The sequence below is a fragment of the Equus quagga genome, chromosome 3 (assembly GCF_021613505.1).
Source record: "Equus quagga isolate Etosha38 chromosome 3, UCLA_HA_Equagga_1.0, whole genome shotgun sequence".
Lineage (NCBI taxonomy): Eukaryota > Metazoa > Chordata > Mammalia > Perissodactyla > Equidae > Equus > Equus quagga.
The window spans coordinates 86,970,191-86,991,734 of NC_060269.1; the positions used below are offsets into that span (position 1 = coordinate 86,970,191).

At 35.8% G+C, this 21,544-nt stretch overlaps 1 protein-coding gene across 16 annotated transcripts in view; it reads right to left on the bottom strand.

The window, feature by feature from the left end:
• PTPN13 (protein tyrosine phosphatase non-receptor type 13) overlaps positions 1-21,544 on the bottom strand; it is a 204,191-nt gene that overhangs the window by 50,421 nt on the left and 132,226 nt on the right. For 9 of the 16 annotated variants that reach the window (XM_046656429.1, XM_046656433.1, XM_046656432.1 and 6 more), the window contains 8 exons: positions 20,201-20,383; positions 17,281-17,443; positions 12,216-12,633; positions 11,978-12,075; positions 10,351-10,407; positions 3,266-3,355; positions 2,825-2,932; positions 2,519-2,650 (listed from right to left, as the gene is read on the bottom strand). In XM_046656429.1, coding sequence (XP_046512385.1) covers positions 2,519-2,650; positions 2,825-2,932; positions 3,266-3,355; positions 10,351-10,407; positions 11,978-12,075; positions 12,216-12,633; positions 17,281-17,443; positions 20,201-20,383 — 1,249 coding nt within the window. The remainder of the gene's footprint in view (positions 1-2,518; positions 2,651-2,824; positions 2,933-3,265; positions 3,356-10,350; positions 10,408-11,977; positions 12,076-12,215; positions 12,634-17,280; positions 17,444-20,200; positions 20,384-21,544) is intronic. The other 7 variants (XM_046656436.1, XM_046656435.1, XM_046656443.1 and 4 more) reach the window with 5 other exon arrangements.

A 21,544-nucleotide genomic window follows, 5' to 3' on the forward strand; every position in this document is an offset into this window, starting at 1 on the left:
GAAAAAAGAAAAAGAAACAAGCATGTATATGTATGTATGTACACACACATGGATTATTTTTTTAAATTATCTATACTATACATCAGGCTACATATATACCATAGAGTTTTCTTAGGAAAAGCAGTAAGGGGACTTTTAGTTTTTACTTCATAGGTTTCTGCATAAACTGAATTCATTTTAAGCAACTAGTACACATTTTATAGCTTTAAAAAAAAAGTAGCAAACAAAAAGAAAAACAGAAACTTTCCTCTTTGGTGATTGATAATTGCGAGGGATACCCTGAGGTACATACTGGTAGTGTTCTGGGTTCTTGAAGTTTTCTCTCTTTTCAAGTTACACTGCAGTATAGCTGCACACCATGATAAGATTAATCTAGCTTTCTGAAGAAACAACTTCACAGAACTATACTGTAACATTTGCTTTTAACTTTTATTGAGAATGGACAGTAAAAAATAAAATAACCACATGAAAGTCTGCTGCAAAGACACGCTTTCTTGATCCCCATACTAGGTAAAGTTCCTCTGCTAAATGCTTTCTTGGCACCTTGGGTTTCTTCCTAACACTTAAATCATAGTTATAATTAAACATTTACGTGTTTAGTTAGTTGCTTAATTAGTTGTTTAGTTACTTGTCTCCTTTGATATAAGTTCCACGAGGGCAGAGGTTCTGTGTCTTGTGCATCACAGGCACTCAATAAAAATCTGTTGAAGAACTGTCTAAATTTTCTATAAAGCATCTATTGAAAACAAAATTAAGATAGGAGTACCCTAGAGCTTTATTCAGGGGGAAAACGAGTTTCTTCTGAATTCTATGCTTCTTTTGCCAAAATCATGGTGAGAATGGAACCCAATGTTCTACTTCTTGTTTTTTTATTTTGGTCTTGGCTGCTTGAAACTCAGAAATACACTACTACATTTGCAACTGCAGCTGTCTTCCTTTGCTTAAGACGACTAGACTACAAATAGACTATAAGGCTCTTTTGGGCAGTGGTGGTGCTTTCTATCTGTTGTGTTTGTTCACTGTAAACAAGTGCTGAAAATACTATTTATATATGTATATATCTTACATATATATATACACACAACATATATATAATATTTAGTGAATACAAGAAGAAACCAAAGTCAAAATGACTCATCTGTATAAAATATAAGAAATTTTTACATTTCCTATGATTCATCTGTGTAAAATTTAAGACATTTTTATTTTTATTTATTTTTTTTTATTAATGTTATGATAGATTACAACCTTGTGAAATTTCAGTTGTACATTTTTGTTAGTCATGTTGTGGGTACACCATCCCCCTCCGTACCCTCCCCCCACCCCCCCTTTTCCCTGGTAACCACCGATCAGATCTCCTTCTCAATATACTAATTTCCACCTATGAGTGGAGTTAAGACATTTTTATGTCACAATATATTGTACAAAATGTTTATGTTGTTTCTATTTTATCATAATTGTCTAAAGTTATGTGTAAAATCTACTCTCTAAACTTGGTTTTCAGGCAATAGTTTACTAATTCTTTTACATATTTCCCATATCTTTGGGATGAAAATAACTTATATGTATCCAATTACATGTTTTTGAAAAATACTGTTAATAATGACAGCTAACACTCACATTTAAGTGCTTAATATGCAGCAGGGAATGTGCTAATTCTTTCGTGTATTATGTCATTTAACTTTCACAATCTACAAGACAAGCACTTTTATATCCACCATTTGACATATGAGCACAGTGAGGCTTAGCAAGTGATTTATTCAGGTCTACAGTGTTAATCAGTGGAGACAGAACGACCCTGGACTCTGGAGCCCTGCCCACTGCCCACTGCACTACACTGCATGTGCCTCACGTGCTTCTTTCACAAACACGGCCCCAACACTTGATCCTCATAACAACTCTGTGCAAGACAGACAAGGCAGGGCCGAGGTCACTGTCTCCTCTTTAAACAAAGAAAAACCACCACGGCTCAAGAGGACTTAAGTCATCCAGCTACTAAGTGGCTCAAGTATGGCTCAAACTCAAGTCATCTATCTTCACCAAGTGCCTTTTCCCCACAACATGCTAACGGGAGGGATTACAAGACAAAACGATATGGTCTTGTTTTGAAATTTCTGGTATATTATTCTTTCCCTTTTCATAATCTGGTTCAGGAAAGAACTTCATAGACAACTATTATATAATTACATTAACTAGACAATGATAAAGAATTTTATTTCTGATTTGGCCTAAGAGGTGATGGAATACACGAAATACTCAGAATTCACTTAAGTGACACTGATTTTACATAACGAATCCATTTTTATGCCTACATTACTAAAGAGGAATGAGACAGAAAATCTTGGAAGTGATGAATGAAAAGTTACACTGATGTATAACATTAAAACAATCAGAACTACATGTATCAAATTTCCAGAAAGGAAATAAGGAGCTTAAATCCAATGTATTGGGTCAAAGTACTGAAGTTTTTGTAAAAAATGGAACAGAATACACAGCTAAGAGACACTCACAACATTACCTTTGGATATCTTTTCTTTTGGCTGAGAGATAACAAGTGTCACGTCTTCAGGTGCATTTTGCAAAATTTCAATTGCAGAATGGTGGCTCACCCCCTCTAGACTTACACTATTCACAGATATCAAACGATCTCCTATAAAAAGAGACAATCCAGTATTTTCAACAACAAAGAGAAATTTATGCTACATCTTAGAAACCTCATCCTCCCCACCCCCATTATTTTTGCTCTGCCCAAGTTCCACTTTTGCTATCTGTGCAAGTTTATGCCTGTCAGTAAGTACTCAGGATATTACCTAAATGAAAGTACCTGGCTTTAAGCATCCATCCAAGTCAGCTGGTCCTCCAGGGGTAATTGAACTAATAAATACACCTAGATCCAGTCTTCCCATCTTCTCCCCACCAATAATTTGAAATCCTGTGAAACAGCACATTTTAAAAAGATCTTCATGATATTGGTGCTTTCAATGACTAATGATTAGCCTGCTTGACACACAGAAGTGTGGCTACTCTCATATCAAATATGATTTACACGTAACACACGTGAGATGGGAATGTTAAATTTGGTGGAAATATTGCTTGTAGGCATTTCATCTTGCCATTTCCTGACTGGGCGGGTAGGGTAAGGGACTGTGGGTAGGCAGGCAGTATTGTGAGAAGGAGGAGGCTGGTGCCTCCATGCCAATGCCATACTAAAGATTTTTTTCTCTTTCAATTCTCACAGACCTTTAAGAATCTCACAGTGACTTACCTAAGCCATACTTTGCATCTTTTTTCAGGTTCACCAGGGTGATCTCTCTTTCTGGTGAAGATACTATGCTCCATCTTTTGTGTAACACATCTATGGGAAATATATAATTTTAAGATAAAATAAACATAACATGCTCAGGCATTAAGACTGTCTACTTCTTCCAATTTAAATGTTAAAGCTCATTAATAGATTACTCAGTCACTTTAAAATTATATTTTAAATAATACCACCATCCTATATTTTGATAGTGATTTAAGTTTACAAAATGACTATATGTTATCACATTAATTCCTCATAAATGATTCCCTATGAAATAAGCATATTTCAGTTACAAATGAGGAAATAAATCTCAAGCAGTTAAATGGTTTGACCAGGTTTACTCAGTCAATACAGGCAAGGCCTGAAGCTTAAACTTAGGTTTTCTGACTCCACGTCTATTATATCGCAGTTGATGTCCTGAATTTGACAATGCTCAATATGTTAAGAATTGCCCACTAATAAGTGGTTGACATTTTTATTTATAATTAATAAAATATTTATGGTGAGTTCTGGAGTACAATAGCAACAAGAAGAAACTGGATTTATTTTTTTTAAATCCCATTAATAATGACTTGGCTAGCACATTTACATTCTCAAAGGACTTTCATTTATTTCTTATTTCATTTGTGGAACAACCTCACGAGGTAGGTAAAGAGATTTTTAATCACTGTTTTGCAGATGAGGAATAGCAATCTGTGACTTGCTCAACATTACAGCTAGTATCACTGCCCAGCAAGATGCCTTAGGTCAGTACTTGATAAATGCTGGTTAGATAAATTGAGTGAACGTTAGCATTAGAACTAGAATTTACTTTTTCTTATTTGCACTTACTTTTTTTTTTTAAAGTAGGCTGATCATTCACAAATATCTCCTAAGTTAAATCAATTAATATGTCACTTAATTGTCACGTTAATAAAATTACACTATTTACTTAGCAATCCGAGCATTTGAACACACATATACTCTTCTTGTTATGGGCTGAACTGTGCCCCTTTTCCTCCAACCCAAATGTATATGGTGGAGCTCTAACTCAAAGTACCTCAGAACTTAAGAATATCTGGAGACAGCATTATAAAGAGACAATTAAGTTAAAATGAGGTCTTGGATTAGGGTGGGCCCTCATCCAATAGGACTGGTATCCTCAGAAGAAGAGGGAATTTGGATACAAACACGTGCACACGTGTCTACAGGTGCCAAGGAGAGAGGTCTTAGAAGAAATCAATGCTGCCAATACTTTGATCTCAGACTCCAAGCCTTAAGAACTGTGAGAAAATAAGTTTCTGTTGTTTGAGAGACCCAATCTGCAGGACCTTGTTATGGCAGCTCTAGCAAGTCAATCCACTTCTTAACGTCAATTACAATGTGATGGTTCAGACTCATCGATGTGTGAGGTGGTGGCAGTGGTGGTAAATGAGTTCAATACACTCAGAAAGATATTTTAACTAAGCCTTCAAATTCATCTCCACATGGTTCTCAAGCATATTGAAGCTTTTTGAAAATTACAGATTATCTGCCAACATATGACTACTCAATGATTTAAAATTGTACTAAAATGTTATATAACAAGTAATATACAACCTATATTAAGGTTTAAATGATGCAAATATGATACTTTATATTCTAGAAATAAACTCCTTTAATTTCAGGAAATAGTAACAAAAATGACTTGTTTTTCAGAGTGAATTAACCTTGTCCCTTAAACACTAAGTATTAATGCCAATTTGCCAGCTCCCCGTAGCATACGTGACCCTATTCTGCTGTTTTGTTTTGACCAAAACTTAGTTATAATCAATAAGGGTAGTAGTAATTCAGTATTTCTAATTAATTAATGAGATTCAAAAAAAAATCACTGGACAATGGTGTGAAGAGCCTTATATATTAGAGAGACATATATATATAAGCATAAAATCCATGAATTAGTTAATGCCTAGCTTAATATTATCATCTAAGTATCCAAGATACTTTTATTCTCTAACAGACAATTAGCTCTAATTTTCAGCTAGAACCAAATACAAAATACAACAGAACAAAACCCATAAAATAAAACAAAGGAGTGAGGTCACCTTAGGTATTAAATGTAAACTTCTGTCACCATTATAAAGACAAAGTCCATTTGCTCTATACAGTGTTTCTGTTCTCAACTATAAAATTGATCAATATTCTCAGTGTTCCTAAGGAATATCTGCTGGAAGTTAAAGGTATTGAGTCAAAGAATAAAAATGCCATTTTCTTTATTTTCATTTCCAACACATGCACTAACAAGATTGATTAATTATTTGGCTAAAAAGTATATGTGTATATGTGTGTATGTATGTGTATGTGTGTGTATTTCGAAGGTAAACATTACTGGAATATATACACACACACACAAAAATAAATGTGCAATATTTTTGTGTTCATTAACTTGAAGCAATAGATTAAGCTCTCTATAGTCAAGGATTCACCAGTGAGATTTGAGCATTCATTCATTTACTCAATTATTCTTTCATCTTTCAAATATTTACTGAACAACTTTCCTGTCAAAGTCCTTCACTAGGCAATTCAGGAAAATAAAATGACATAATGTATATGACAGCTGCTAGCACAGTAAATGTGAGCTGAATCAGGCAAGAAGAGCAAAGATCTAGCCTGACTGGTAAATAGAATGTTATTAAGACTGTCAATGAAATAGCTGCATTACGAAGACATGAGTCAGATCTATAAGAGTGGAGAGGCTCTTCCTGCCAGAAATAAAGAAGACTTCAAGGAAACGGGGTAGGATTTTAATAGGTGGATTAAGGAGATGGTTATACAGCAATAAGAAAGGCATTAGCAAAAGCTGAGATGGAAAGAAGGCAGAAAAGGGTTCTGGGGAAATGTTATAGATCAGTTTGGCTGGAGTACAAGATTGAGTAGGGCAGAGTTGAATATTCTTTTGGAGAGGGAAGCTTAGCTAATTCACTGTTTATAAAAAGATGGATTTTTCTCTCTCTCTTCCCCCCATATAAAGTGACTTATTAATGTGAGGACAAAAGAAGGAAGGATAGATGTTGGTGTGCAGCTATGTGTTACTAGATAGTCCTATGTACCATGAGTTTCTCTTTACCTTTGTATTCTATTCATGCAGATGGTCAAAATACTTCTCCATTGGTTTAAAACAAAAGGGGGAGGAGGAAGTACCTAAGCGTATATAGTACATGGCAACCAAAGTAAACATAAAGATATTTATAGAATTCAATGACGATTATATAGAATTTACGAATCTCTGAAAGTGAGGCAGCTAGATATTTCAAGCACCAAGATATTTCTGAGTTATTTGAATTACTATACCAAAACAAGCATTAATATTCAGAGTATATATTTTGAAATCCTTAGAAGAAATCTTCTTTTCCCACTAATATACTCTATGACTACAGCAAATTCTGCAAATAGTTTGAAGTGAAAAACAACCTCAACTTGAAATGTTCACTTCTTTAACTAATACATGCTGGTGTCATTCCCAACAATGTTTACCTGGGAAATATTTTAACAACAATTGATAAATGTATAATTTAGAAGTTAAATGTATACCCTCTCTGCATTAGAAACCGTTGTTCCAATGTTGCCTTTCTCATCTCTAATAAGGTTCATGTGGACATACATAGTCCCCAACTAGAATAACTGTAGACAACAATAATAGATATTTCTGTGAGTAAACTAATTAAATTTCCTAGTAAGAACATATTTCTGATAAGGTCAAAGCCATATCATCAATGTAAGTATGAGTCAACACTTTTCTGCAAGAAAAACTAATTTTCTTGGTAAAAGATATAGACCCTTGTCAACTATAAGGCAGCTCCGTGCCACTGATTCTAAGAGAAAGTGGACAATAGGTAGAGGAGACTCTGGATGAATCCATCACTCACTCTAAGGAAATGAATCACTTCAAATCCAGACAAGGACGGGTCAGTAGCACCATATTGGCATAAAAATAAAGAGAGGTATTTTTCATTGTTATACTACCTAATATAGTAACTGCTCCGATGGTTGGTAAGGGGGATCATGATGGAAACTTCGGTGTTTTTATTTCTGTGCCAGCACTAATTAGCTGAGTGAATTGGGGCCACATAACATCTCTGAGACTCATTTAACTCATCCATGGAATGAAAAAGCTTGGTTTGGATAAACTTTTAAGTTCCTTTCAGTTCTCAATTCAGTTGACTCTATTTTTTGCTGCTGGTTAATTCCCTTATCTGTTTGTGAGCAGTTTGGACTCTTTTATTATAATTTTCAACCTTGTATGTATTCTAATTAAACCTTAGATGGAAAAAACTAGCATTTAAAATGACATTGGTCATTGATACCTGACTAAACAAAGTGTGTTTTAAACTTTTACTTCTGTTTGTACATTTTATTAATTGGAATTAAGATTGCTCATAAACACAATAATGAGTTTTAATATTGGGAAAACAGCTTATTTCAGTGTCTGTACCAAGTTACTCTGCATCAGAACAGCCTATTTTACATGAATTTTTTGTTTGTTTTGGTTAAGAGTCTCGTGTTGGACCCCATCCTTGTGGTTTGGACAGGAAAAAAGATGACAAGTCTAGCTAAAAGTTATTTTTCAATTGTGTAATCCTGAATTATAGCAAAACAAGAAACACTGAAAATCAATTTTACAAAGTTCTTGCATAGGTTCTATATATTTTCTGATTTTTATTCTCTTAGGAAGGACTATTACAAGAAGTGGGTATTTTGAAAGTTAAGCAGCCTTTTCTTGGAAATCACTATTAATGAAAAGATTGGAATCCTTTCCATATCTGTTTCCTAAGATTAGAAGATTGATGCCTTTTTTCTTTTTTCTTTCAAGCTTCACATTCTTTAACGGTCTCTCAAAGTCGTAAAAGGTTAAGATTGAATTTTATTCATTGGTCCTTGTATTAAGTGATGAATAATTCAATATTAACTGATGCTCATTTCTGATTTTCTTCTAATAATCTTGACCAGCAAGGAAGAACACTGAAATTAGACTAAGTCATCCTATATCTGACTTATGGGCAAGTAATTTAACTTTTTGATCCTCAGTTAGCTTATTTAGAAAAACATGTTAGCCATGCTCTATTATATGAACACTCAATTCTCAACAGAGCACTAATTCAGGGCTACTTGGGCAGATTTAAAGAGAATTTTGAAAAAAACCTAGACTTGTCTGCAAGCCAAGTGGGCGCACCTCCATAGGAAGGTGGACTGGCTCTTTCTCTGTAGGGGACAGGTGGGAAGATGAGGTTTTTAAAGGTTTAAACGGAGACATTACCCTGCATAGGCTGCTCCTTTGGTACCCAATGTAAATCCATATGCTTTTCCCTCAAAATCTAGGTTAAAATACACTTCAAGTTCTCATCCTTGAAGTGGTTATTATCCAGCTTCTTTCAAAAGTTTAGCTGGGAGAAATAATATCTATGAATAATTAGGCATTATTATGCTAGGAAACAGTCTAAAGAGCGGATGAGAGTGTGGGCTCTGGAAACAGATTTCCTGCACACAAACCATGGGTCTAGCACTTGCCAGCCCCATCACCTTCTGCACAACTCAAGCTCTCTATGCTTTAGTTTCTCCTATGAGAAAAGGAAATAACATTAGCACCCACCTCATGGGATTGTTGTGGGGCTTAAAAGGGAGATAAACAAAAAGTGTTTAGAATGGTGTCTGGCACACAGTAAACACTCTGTAACTATTAGTCAATAATTACCACCATGATGAACATGTTAATAACTGAGCTATTTTAGGTACAGAGATATTCTAAACAGTCCATATAAGACATCTGATCATCATAAAGCTATACACCAGGGTCTTAGTAACCCAGGCCCAAGTAGTACAAATAAGTTTACTAACGTTTTCTTTAATGATGTGCTCTCAGATTTTTTGAGGATACATTAAAAAAAAAAAAAGAGATGAAAAAATCCTTCATTTGCTATGAGTATTTAAGATATTTTATGTATTTTCACTTTTCAACACAATTTTACTTCCAAGAAACATTTTCCTCTCTTGAAGAGTTGGTAGGCGTATTTCTACTAGAGAATGAGAATTATATCAAATAGCACTCTGGTGTTTGACAGTTTGGACCTACAGAAACAGCAGTTTCATGTGGTTCACCTCCTCATGCCTTCATTTTTGCCTTGGCTCCAGGAAAATTAGAATTAAACTTAAAGACTTATCAAGTTTAACTATATTTACACTTTTGATTAACATATTTGCTTCTTTTTTATCCGGCTTCTGATTATTTCAACTTTTAAGAGTTTGAGGATAAGACACAAACATTTTTGGAGGAAAGTAGTATATACGTAGTAATAAAACGTTCTTTCTACATATGAAAGTTGTTAGAAAGATCAAATAAGATAATGTATGTACATGAAAGTATTTTGTAACCTAAATTCTAAAAATTTTGAATCTACTGACTTTCAAGTCACTACAAAAAGTTTCTTCCTACAATTAGACTCCTTCTAAACTACAAACCTCAACATTTAAAAGTCTTCAAACTCTTCCCATAATATTTAGGATAAGACACAAAGCTAGTCCCTGTTTATAAAGTTCTCGAGCTTCACCATGGCCCCCACATGCCTCCATACTGAGACTCCTACAGGTCACTGAATCTCTTCCCACATGTCTCCATGTCTCCGACCACACTATGCCCTGGGTCTGGAATGCTTATCTGCACCATTGTGCCTGAATAAATTCTTTTCTTTCAAGATTCAGCTCAAGTATCCCTTTAAAATAACTACCTCAGTTAAAACTCTTTTTTAATCAAAATTACCTCCCACTTGTACTACTATCTTAGCTTCCCAACTAGTGTCCTTATCTCTCATTTGTCATCTCCCTAGTTCATCAACATTAGCCTAAATTACAGGTCCCATCATATCACCATGATGTTGAAAAGTACAACTCTCCTTTGACTCCAATGTGAGGCCTAAAATCCTTGGCACAGTTTGACTGGCAATGAAGACTCTTCATTATTAGGTCTAAGACTATCTCATAAGGTGCAAGAGAAAAGATATGATGGAAATGAGGGGAAAAATATTTTATAAACCTACCATTTTCTTTTAAGGGTACTTGGGATGAAGAATTTCCAGAACTATGCAAAGTCATTCCTGTGGTATAAATTAAATTATTAGACAGCTTATAAAATGGTCATATACTAGATATAGAAGTAACTTCTGATAAACTCATAAAAATCAATAAAACATTAAGGCAGCAACATTTTCTTTTGTTTACACTCAGAAAAATCTGTCTTCCCACAACGGGCATAGGTATTATTTTTAACGTCCAAGTGAAGAGTATCAACTTGTTTTGCAGAATAAATTTAAACACAAATGTATTATTTCTGACAACGACATTTTGGTATGTCAAATATGAAATGATGAAACTGGAATGAGTTTTAAAAGCATTTGTTCAAAGAAAATTCAATAAGAATGAATAATCAATCAAAAAACAAATGCAGAAAATAAGTTCTCTTTCACTGGTGAGTTTTCTTTTATCTGTGTTTTTCTATGGAATGTTTACTACTCTGCATCTGATATGTGATGAATTTTTATGTAGACCAAAGCCTCCCTTTTATTAATAAAAATAGCTTAGAATCTAAAAGAGATCCTGTTTTATGTGAATATATTTTGAAAAGTATTTTCTAAAAGATTCAATCAGTGTCGTCTTAGGCTATTTTCAACACATAGGGTGACCTATAGGACAAAATCTTGCCTTTTAACTGTTTAGTTTTTTTTTTTAACCAATTCAAATTGATGATAGCATAATCTCTGAAAGTTGTAGAAGCTACATTAATAAAGTAATGTTGCTTTCTATTAATTTTATCAACTACAGTGTAGAGTTTTCTTTTGGCTTCATTTACTCCACATATCCCCAATTCAATTACACAATGAGAAAATACTTTTTAACTTTGTGAGTTGGGGTTAAATGACCAAACTTTCATCTAAGGGAGAGTTAATTAGTATTATCTGGTAAAACAACAGCCTAAATTTTGTTTCCTTTTTGTCTCTCCAGCTGTTTCCTATTTTGAGTAGTCGTTCAGACCTCTGTGCTTAAATATCGACTCTTCTGAAAGATTGATTCCAGTGTGTTTCCCTTTTACAATGCATAAAGCAACAGGAAACCTGAACTGTTTATCTTATAAGGTAGAGTGGTATTTATAAACACACACAACTTCTATACTTAAATAATTAATAGGCCCCAGCTAGCTGGGAGAATTTGAAAAAACTTAAATCAACTAAGAATTTCTACCTATCAACCATAGCACATTTCATAAAATTATCCATTTTTAGAGACAATTCCATTCATGCTAAGCTGAAAGTACCCTAAATAAACCTTTCCTCAAAAAATATAGCATTCGTGGAGTCCACTCTCACAGGCTTGTAAGGAAAACCCAAAGAAAGCCTATTCGAAGCCTGGTATCAGACTGTCTGGGTTCTCTCAGAAAGATGGTCATGGCTTTTAACTGGGATCAAGAGAAAGCTAAGAAATAGTCTGTGCCATGAAGCAATCACAGATTAAGCCAAGTCTTGATTTGATCTATTTTAAGCAGCCTAAATTTCTATATTCACAGTTTTGGCTATTAGAACATAGAACCGAAAATCATTTCTTGGTCATTAACATGATCTCGTTCATATGAGCACGATACGGGAGAAAGAAGGGAGGCATGTTTATGCTGACCTATAACACATGCTTGACCAGGGTCTTCAAAGGATGAGGAGTCTGATTCCTGTTTCCTCCTTTCAGGACTTCTATTTAAACTTGCAACAGACTTTGAACTAAAGAGGGAAAAGGAAGGTAGGAGGGGGAAGTGTCAGCATAAAAAAATATGGTGAAAATAATAAAACATCAAAACAAAAATAAGTATGAAATGTAGAATTTACAAATATGTAGTTGGGTTAGGTAATTATGTTCTTACTTATTAAGTTTTGTGAATCCTGCCAAAGATTCTGTATCAGATCTTGCCATCTGGTGAAATGGTTTTCCTACCAACTCCACAACGGTTTGTGGCAGGGATTCCATGTTAACAAGGACATTTTTCCGATGAGGAAAGAGAGAGGCCTGACTGAGATCATGGTATGATTTACTCATCCCTCTAGGCTTTTCCTCCCAGGAAGCTTTGTCACTCTTCTCTTTTGCACTGTTTTGCAATGGCTGGTAAAGCGACAGCTCTGAGCAGGAGAGCCTCTTCAGAATCTCCGCTTGAACCGACAGAGGTCGAACGGCAAGTTTGTTCAGGGTGCTGCTGGCCAGACTGCCAGTGCTGATTGCTCGTCCCATATTGAATCCTCTAACGGACTCTGCTTGGAGGTTCAGGCTCCTAAACGAAGCTCTCTCTACAAGGAAATAGGATTGCTTTACACGATGGAAACACCGCAGTACCTTTATGAGAAGAGTTATTTTAATAAATAAAATACAGCATGCAGTTTTGAATTGCTTTGATTGCCAGCATTAGCGGGGAGCTGTCAAAGTGCAGCAATCAAGGGTTTTCAAAAAGAGGTTGGAAGGTCCTGGTTTTCATACCATCTCTCCATCCTTGTAGCTTTCTCACAGCCAGAGCCTGGTCAGCATTTCCTACTTCATCTGATGATTCTCTTGGATCTAATAATGTATGGGCTTCAGGCTTGCTGACCCCAAATTTCCAATTACGTGTTTCAGTGAGAAATGAGAATGACATTTGAGAGAGAAATTTTCAAGACTAGTAGTGTCTCTACTAAAATATCAGCCATCCAAGGATGGGGAGAGGGAGAGATGAAACCTGGACAGGACGACAGGGTGAGATCATGCCTGAAAAAGAAGCTGTGCAGAGAGTTTTGCCCAGAGAAAAAGTTCTTGATTATTGTATCATTAAAAGCTTATAGCAGGTTGTGGCGATGGTTGCACAACTCTGTGATATACTAAAGACCACTGAATTGTACACTTTAAGTGGATAAATTGTATGGTATGTGAATTATCTCTCAATAAAACTGTTACCAAAAAAAAAAGCACCTTCACAGCAAATTATTTCTTTTGTTATTTCATTACTATGCTAATCCCACTTTCCCACCTTGTTGACTTTTCATGATTTAACTGAGGCACAGAGGCCATGGGAGAATCAAATATTACTTGTCTTCTCTTGTTTTGGTTTCTGTTAATTAACAGGATCAAAGAGCTGGGGTTGTCTTTATGCTTAAATTCCTTTCACTCCTAAATACACACCCAAAGTCTTCCTTTAGAGGCTAAACTTAGAGATACTTTATAATGAGTGGTTGGCTGTTCTGTTTTTTGAGAACCAATGTCATGGCACTATTTGAACATTTGGGGCTATAATCAAAAGCATTCCACCACAGAATTTTAGCTTCAAAATCCTTTCATGTAAATAAAGGACCAGGAGCACAGAATTTCAAATGATTTAGTTGTTCATGTATTAGTAATTCACGTCACCAGACACCCCGTCTGGTCTCCCACAGAAAGTACCAATCCTGTGCTGCGCTCTATTATACAGCTCAACCGTATGTAAAACAGCTGGCAAAACTTCCTTATAAAAGAAAATGTCAAATGTTGCTGACTTAGATCTTTAGATACTGTTTCGTTTATCTTCTAAATCCTAGGAAGATTAATAATCAATATTTCATCTCAGGCATAAACAGATAGGAAAACACTGAAGGTTTTTAATATTCATGCATCAGAATGAAGTTTAAGTAAACAAGTCTCATTGTCACCAGGAAAATTCAACGTTCTTTCTCTGAAGTAGAAGTGGACACCACGTTAAAACACAATAATGAAAAGAAGATTTTGGTTTAAAAATTCCCAGAATGATCTTTAGCTTAAAATACAGTTTTTATTAGAGTATCTAACATTATTTCTATTTTTTCACTTTGAGAGTAGATTTTAATCAAAGATGCAAAATCGAGTCTTATACAGATTCAATCACCAGGAAATGCCTTTACACTCGATAGACCTCTTCAGCCGAAGGGAAATGTGGACCAAACTTCGGCAGGAGTAGGGACAGCCCATTTGGTTTAGGTCATATCTGCTTTGTAAACATATCAAGGATTATGCTAGTCAAATCGATTCACAGCCTACTTCTGTGTAGGACTTAAAATATTGCATGTATTTTTGGGATGGGATCATAAACCATCCACCTACCTGGTCTTTCCTACTGTCCTTCACCTGGAAAGGAGTCCAGTATGGACGGTGAGGATGCGAAAGGACATTAGAATGAGCCTATATCCCAATACTAATGTTTCAAATTTGAACTCAAAGGCTTGCTAGTTCCCCACTCAGTCTGCAATCCACACGTCCTAATCTCTGTTTGTGCTACTGTTCAGTCTCTTGTACTGTTTTGTATTTCTTTATATTATCAACTTAATTCTATGCTCTTTTGAGAAGAGGGACTTCGTTTATGTTTGTTATCCTACAGCACCTACCATGGTGTCTTACAAGTAGTAAGTACTCAATAAATGATTATCAATCAATTTAATTCCATTCACATTAGTTTTTTGGAAACTCAACAAACAGAAGGAGCACTGGATTAGGAATTAGATCAGGGTTCCAGCCTCGTTTGACCTCTAACGATGAGGTTAGGTGAGAGAGACTACCTTCTGTGAATCTGTTTCCTCATCAGTAAAATTTTGGACTTTATGGCCTCTAAGGTTCTTTCTAGCACCAACATTCTAAAATTCTAAAGAAGTAACAGACATTTGTTAGCTCATCAACCTCCTACAGATAACACCAATTATTTTCACTCGTCTAGTACAGACAATTAAGTAGGCAGGTAGTTACTTCTAAGCCAATTCTAAGCAGAAAATCATTCCTTTGAAGATCTACCAAGGGAAAAGATGTAGATAACACTACCTTAAAGTGCTTTCACATATGACTTCAAGGAGACACAGCTGTTGTGCTCCTAGGAGCAAACCTGTGAGATACATGAGCATTTCTACTTCATCGATGAAGAGAAAGAGACTTCCAAAAGTCAGTTATGTTCCTAAGGTCATCCTACTGCTACTATTATGACTACTACTACTAGTACTACTACCACTACTAGTACTACTAGTGGTAGTGGTGGTAAAACGATGATGATGGTGATGATGAAAATAATAATGAATATTTATTCAATACCTACTCCGTGCCAGACACTTTTAAAGTACTTTACATGTATGAATTCATTTAACCTTCACAACAACCTCATGATGTAGGTGTTATCATTATAATAATCATTTTATAGTCAGGGAACTAGGCAGAGAGTTTCAGTAACCTGCGAAGGTTTCAGAGCTGTAAGTAACAGAGCGAGGTTTGCACACTGGCAGTCTGGCTGCATAGTTCATGCTCTTCACTACTACACTCTATTGTTCCTCAGTATAAGAAAGGTGAGAATGGAAGGCTGGCTTCACAGTTTTGTCTTCTGACTCTTTCACGATAGCATACCGTACTACATCTGTAACTGTTCAGTTCTGGTTTGTATTGAATAGAGTATTAGTCCAAGTAGGAATACTGATAACTCTACTAAGTTTGATATTTCACTATACTTTGAAAATATATAAGGCCATACAAATTTTTAGCAGAGTAAAGGAAAGAAAAGAAATAATAAGATTATTTTACAGCAGTAGGTATCATATTTTAGAATGCATAAAAATCATTACTGAGGAAAGCCTGTTAAAATGCAGATTCTAGGGACCCAATGCCCAAAGACTATGATTCACTAAGTTTCAGGTAGGTTTCTGAAATCTTCATTTTTTTTTTTTTTTTTTTGTGAGGACGGTCAGCCCTGAGCTAATATTCGCTACCAGTCCTCCTCTTTTTGCTGAGGAAGACTGGCCCTGAGCTAACAACTGTGCCCATCTTCCTCTACTTTATATGTGGGACACCTCCCACAGCATGGCTTGATAAGCAGGGTGTAGGCCCCCACCCAGGATCCGAACTGGCGAATCCTGGGCCGCTGAGGTGGAGCACGTGAACTCAACTGCTACGCTACTGGGCAGGCCCCCTGGAATCTTCATTTTTAATAAGCAAATAGCCCCTACCATCTTGATTTTTAAAGGCTGAGAAACATCTATTCATAGGTTGCCATGACCCCAGTCTAATCCTATGGGGAACATATTTTCCATGAGACTTCAGGATGTGAGAAAGGTTGGATAAGAATCCATAGGGCTCTGTTGCACAAGGTCATCAGGGCAACTCTAATTTCTACATGTGGTCTTGCAGAGTAAGTTTTAAATATTTCAGTTCTGGCTGATATATTTTTTCAGAGCTGAATTAGTTTCTTCTGCTAGTTCATTTTCAAAAGGAACTGAAAACACTCTCCTGACCATTCATATTGGGTACTGTGGTTATTCATCTCAGTCTCAGAACAGGGACATACCCAAGTAAAACCAACAGGTGGGAAACCTGCCCCCCTACCCCAACTGTGACAGCATAACTTCACCATCCTGGGTGCACACTTTCCCTGCCCCTTGCCTTGTTTCCCATGCTCTTTCCTTCCTTTGGAAAGTCCTCCCATTTATCTTCAACCTACTAGTTATTTTTATCTTTTAAATTCCAATCCAAGTGCCACCACTCAAATACTCTAGCCTCTAATCTCCTTCTGCTCTTGTGGTGTAGATCATAGAGTCTGTATGATATAACCTGTTATTAAAACCGGGACCTTCTATTGTGTATTATTGTTTCATGCACGATGGTTGTACCTTCCTAAATAGTGTGTAAGTTTACCATGGGCAGAGAATATGATCCAAACTTTTACAGTATTTACATCAGGTAGCCTAACAATAAGCACAAAATAGACATGTCAACAGATACTCCTTGACTGATCTGGGGTGCTGTTTTCAAAATGAATATGAAGTTGAAATCTTGGCTTCATTTGTGACATCTTTATAAACTTGACTTAGTCATTTAAAAATCTATATACCTTGTTAATTTTTATCCTAAAAGAGAAAGTGCATTCAAAATTTGTGACAGAAATCATGCATCTGCCCTGGAGTCCTCTGACACAGCTTGCTTCTCCTTACCCAGGTCCTGGGCATCTTGGTTGCTCTGTCTTGCTCTCATCTGCAGCTGGAACTTATGCTGGGAAGAGCAGAGCTGCAGCAGGTACTGGCATACCTTACTGTTATCTGTCTGGAAGGCGTGTTTTATTCCATCCGATGTGTTCTGCAATGTGATTTTCTTTTTCTACAATATTAATCAGGGGTATAGATAATTAGGATGTTTTCCTATCACTTTATTACACGACCAAATTCTGTAAACAATAATTAACAAGTAGAGCTATTTTTATTTCACATTATTAGGCGTGGCTATTCCTTGACCTACATCTAATATAAATATAAAAAATATAAACCTGTATTATTACAAGTTCAGGAAATAAGTATTATTTGCCACTTTCAGAAATTACAGCCTAAATCAGAATGTCTATCAGTCACCAGCAAGGGAAACAGTTTCCTTTAATGAGATTATTGATATTGAGTTTTCTGCAATGTGTACAAATACCAAAACTGTTTGAAAAAAGAAATGACAAGAAATATACGTTCTATTTCCTTGAGTAAAGAAAATGAAGTTCAATAAAAATTGATTTATTAATGTATAATAATAAGAGCTGTGATTCAGTCAAGAAGAATCTTGGTGGTATGAAGGCTGGGATGGAAGTTGTGGGAAGTTAAAAAAAAATACTGAGAATGGAGTGGCACTGGATAACACAGCTGCTGGGCTGAGAGATGAAACACATCAATATTTAGAGACAGTGATTCTTGCCAAATTCAGGGCAAGGAGGAGAACCACAAATCAGTTTTATCTCCTTGATGTTTCTTGAAAAACAAAATTTTGCCACCTGTGTGGTGAGGCTTGCAGGCCATCCATACGGCTTAAAAGATTAGCATTCAACACACCGGGGACCTCAGACTAATGTCTCTGGAGAATTGCTCAGTCTAGTTATTCTACTCTAGCTCTTGGCTTCTTTGACTGTGCAGATTATATCCTCTACTTCACATCCCTTGATTTTACTTCAAATGCAGAAACAGGCATAGAAAAGTCAAATTTGGTACGCTCACAAAAGATACAACAACAAAGTATTACTCAAACTTCAGTCACGCAGGTGCCATCTTCATAATTTATAGTCTCGTTTATTTATAAATTTTTAAATTGACTTTGCTTATTTACATAAATTCACTTAAAGAAACTTTATATCACAATTGTAAATAGAAAACTAGTACCACTTACTATAAATACAATCCAGCTATAAAAATATGTAATCAATGCAATAAAAAAAATAAGATTATTAAATTCTAGCTAGACGTTGTTGCCAATGAAATCTCTGGGACCTTGTTCTCTCTTTGCTAAAAAACAGAAATCAGCAAGTATTAGAGAGGAGCTTGAGATGCAGTAGCATCAAACTAGTACCATCTTGACTATCAGCAGTATACCTACTTGGGGAATTTTCTCCTAACAAACATACCACTTAACCACTGTCAAGTAATTCCCAAGAATGCTGAAACTCCACAGTTGTAAAGCTGTACAGGTTTGAAACAAATTAGAAGAATATCTGATTCTTTCTAAGTGTTAACAGATAAACTGGACAAGAAACGTGTCCAAGGGCATTCAGTTGTGAGAGATGAGAAGGGCAAAAAGTGACTTTGCCGTCTCCCCAGAGGCTAGTGGAAGAAAAAAGGAGGGTTAAAAAAGAGAGTTCTGTGTTAGAGAAAGAACTCAGGATAAACAAGTGCCCTTAAACACAGGAACAGTTTGCATGGGAATGTGGTCTATTCTCTACTACCAGAGATCTTTAAAAATGAGCTAATCACAGCTAGTTTTATATACGGCATATTGGCAAATGACATGGAGCTGAATGCTCAATGGTTATTTGACTTCTTGACTTTTCAAAACCAATCCAAATTAAATCTGCATTTAATTAATCTAAGGTTTCCTCCAGACATTTGCTCTGCCAGGAATTTACACTGGAGAATGTAAATTAAACCCAGGTAATTTCTTGGTCTTGGCAATCCTGGGAAAATGAGAATGGTCTCGGCTTTCCTGAGAGAACATATTATTACCTGGTGGTCTTAGTGGTACCTTTGGGTTTCATAGGAAACCAACCAACAAACCATCAGGTCTAGAACTGATTTCAAAAGTCTCTAGGTTGAAGATTATCCAGAGTCAGCTGGGACCTTGAAATTGATATCCTTATAAACGTTGTTCTGGTGAGACCACACTTCAGCCCAGATAGGAAGTAAAAATGTCAGTAGTGTCTGAATACCCTTAGGAAAACAAATACCTGAACACATTTTTGATTCACCTCTGGGGTTTGACCATTGTATTTCAACGTTCAGATACTCCAACTATGTCCAAAATCAAAACATGCCTTTAAAAAGCTATGTTTCACAAACATGATTTTCTAAAAATCACGTTTCTAACTTTATCCCCAGAGAACGTACACTAAAACTTAAAACTGCAGAAAGTCCTGAGATTAGTTCATAAAATCCAGTAAATCTCTGGACCACTGAGATTCAAACACAGTTGCTGTGAGGGAACTATCACTGAGCTAGACAAAGTTCACTGGAGTTAAGATGATTATCTATCTTAAAAACATTAGAGGGGTTTCTCTACGTGAGAAGGTAGAACCTAGTATAAGTTCTGAATTAACAGAGTTGTCAACTTAGTTGTAATTTAACTAAAATTAATTGAGCATATAACCAGCTAGGAATGTATACAATTCTTTTAAAAATCACCTCCTGAGAAAACCAAAAATGAATGAAATCTCAATAATTCTTCCTACAACTAAGAAAGAAGAGTTAAATAGTATTAAGAGGCGAATATTTGCCCTACTGAACGGTAGGGTCTAAAATTTACTTAAGGAAAGTCAATTAATACGTAACATTGAAATTGAACTTGACAACATCTATTTTAAAATATAACCATAAGGGGTTAAAATGGACATACAGAAAAAGAAATCTTTTTGGTTTCCCTCCACGGAAAGCGAAGGACCAATGTGCGAACTCCGTTGTGAACCTCAAACACGAGGACGCCTCTAGGACAGACTCCAAGCAGTATCCCCGTCTGTGACTTCTTCTCAGGGTGCACCCGGTGAAAATGAACCCCATATTCTGTCAGTCTTTGGCAGACCTGTTGGAACAACAGCAGTGTACCTTGGTAAAAGGTGGAAGATATCGAAGTTGTACCAATGTAGTTTAACATGGAAAGAACAGTCTTTTCAACAAATGCTGCTGGAACAAGTGGATATTCACACGGCAAGAAAATGAATCGCAACCTTACTTCACCCGGTATATGAAAATGAACCCCAAATGGATCACACACCTAAACATAGGAGCTAAAACCACAAAACTCAGAAAAGCTTTGTGACTGTGGGTTAGACAAAGATTTCTTGGATGGGACATTAAAAGCACAAATCATAGAAGAAAAAATTGATAAACAAACTTAATTAACATTACAAACTTGCCCTTCAAAAGTCAATGCTAAGAAAATGTAAAAGCAAGCCAAGATTGGGAGATAAATATATATAAAACATATATCTGATAAAAGGATTTGTATCCAGAAGATAAAAAGAACATGGACTTCTCAAAAATAAGGAAATATATAACTAGATACAAAAATGGGCAAAAGATTTTATTGGACACTTCAACAAAGGAGATATATGAATGGCAAATGAAGATACAAAAGGGTGCTCAACATAAATAGTTGATTAAATTAAAACCACAATGATATACTGCTACTTACCTATTTCAATAGCTAAAGTGAAAATGACCGAATCACCACGTGGTGTTGAGGATGTGGAGCAAACGGCAATCTCATACACTACTGTCTGCTGCATACTGTACACTGTAAAATCCTACAACTGCCTTGGAACAGCTTCTCATGAAGTTAAACATATGTTTACCATAGATCCCAGCAACCCACTGGCTAGGTATTTACTCCAGAGAAATAAACGCTGCATGTTTACACAAAAATGTGTATTTGAATGTTTATAGCAGCTTTACATCTATCAACTAACAAAGAAAAAAATAAACAAATCACTGTATATCTGTACAGAGGAAAACTAACCGGCCATAAAAAATGAAACAAAATACTGACACACATCACACCATGGACGAACCTCAAAAGTATTATTTTAAGTAAAAAGAGCCAGACACAGGAGACTACATAATACAGTATTCTTTATATGAAATTCTAGGGAAAAAAAAACCGTCGTGATAGAAAGCAGATGAGTAGTTGCCAGGGATGAGGGGTGAGAGATGGAGCAGGGAACACACCACAAAGGGACGGGAG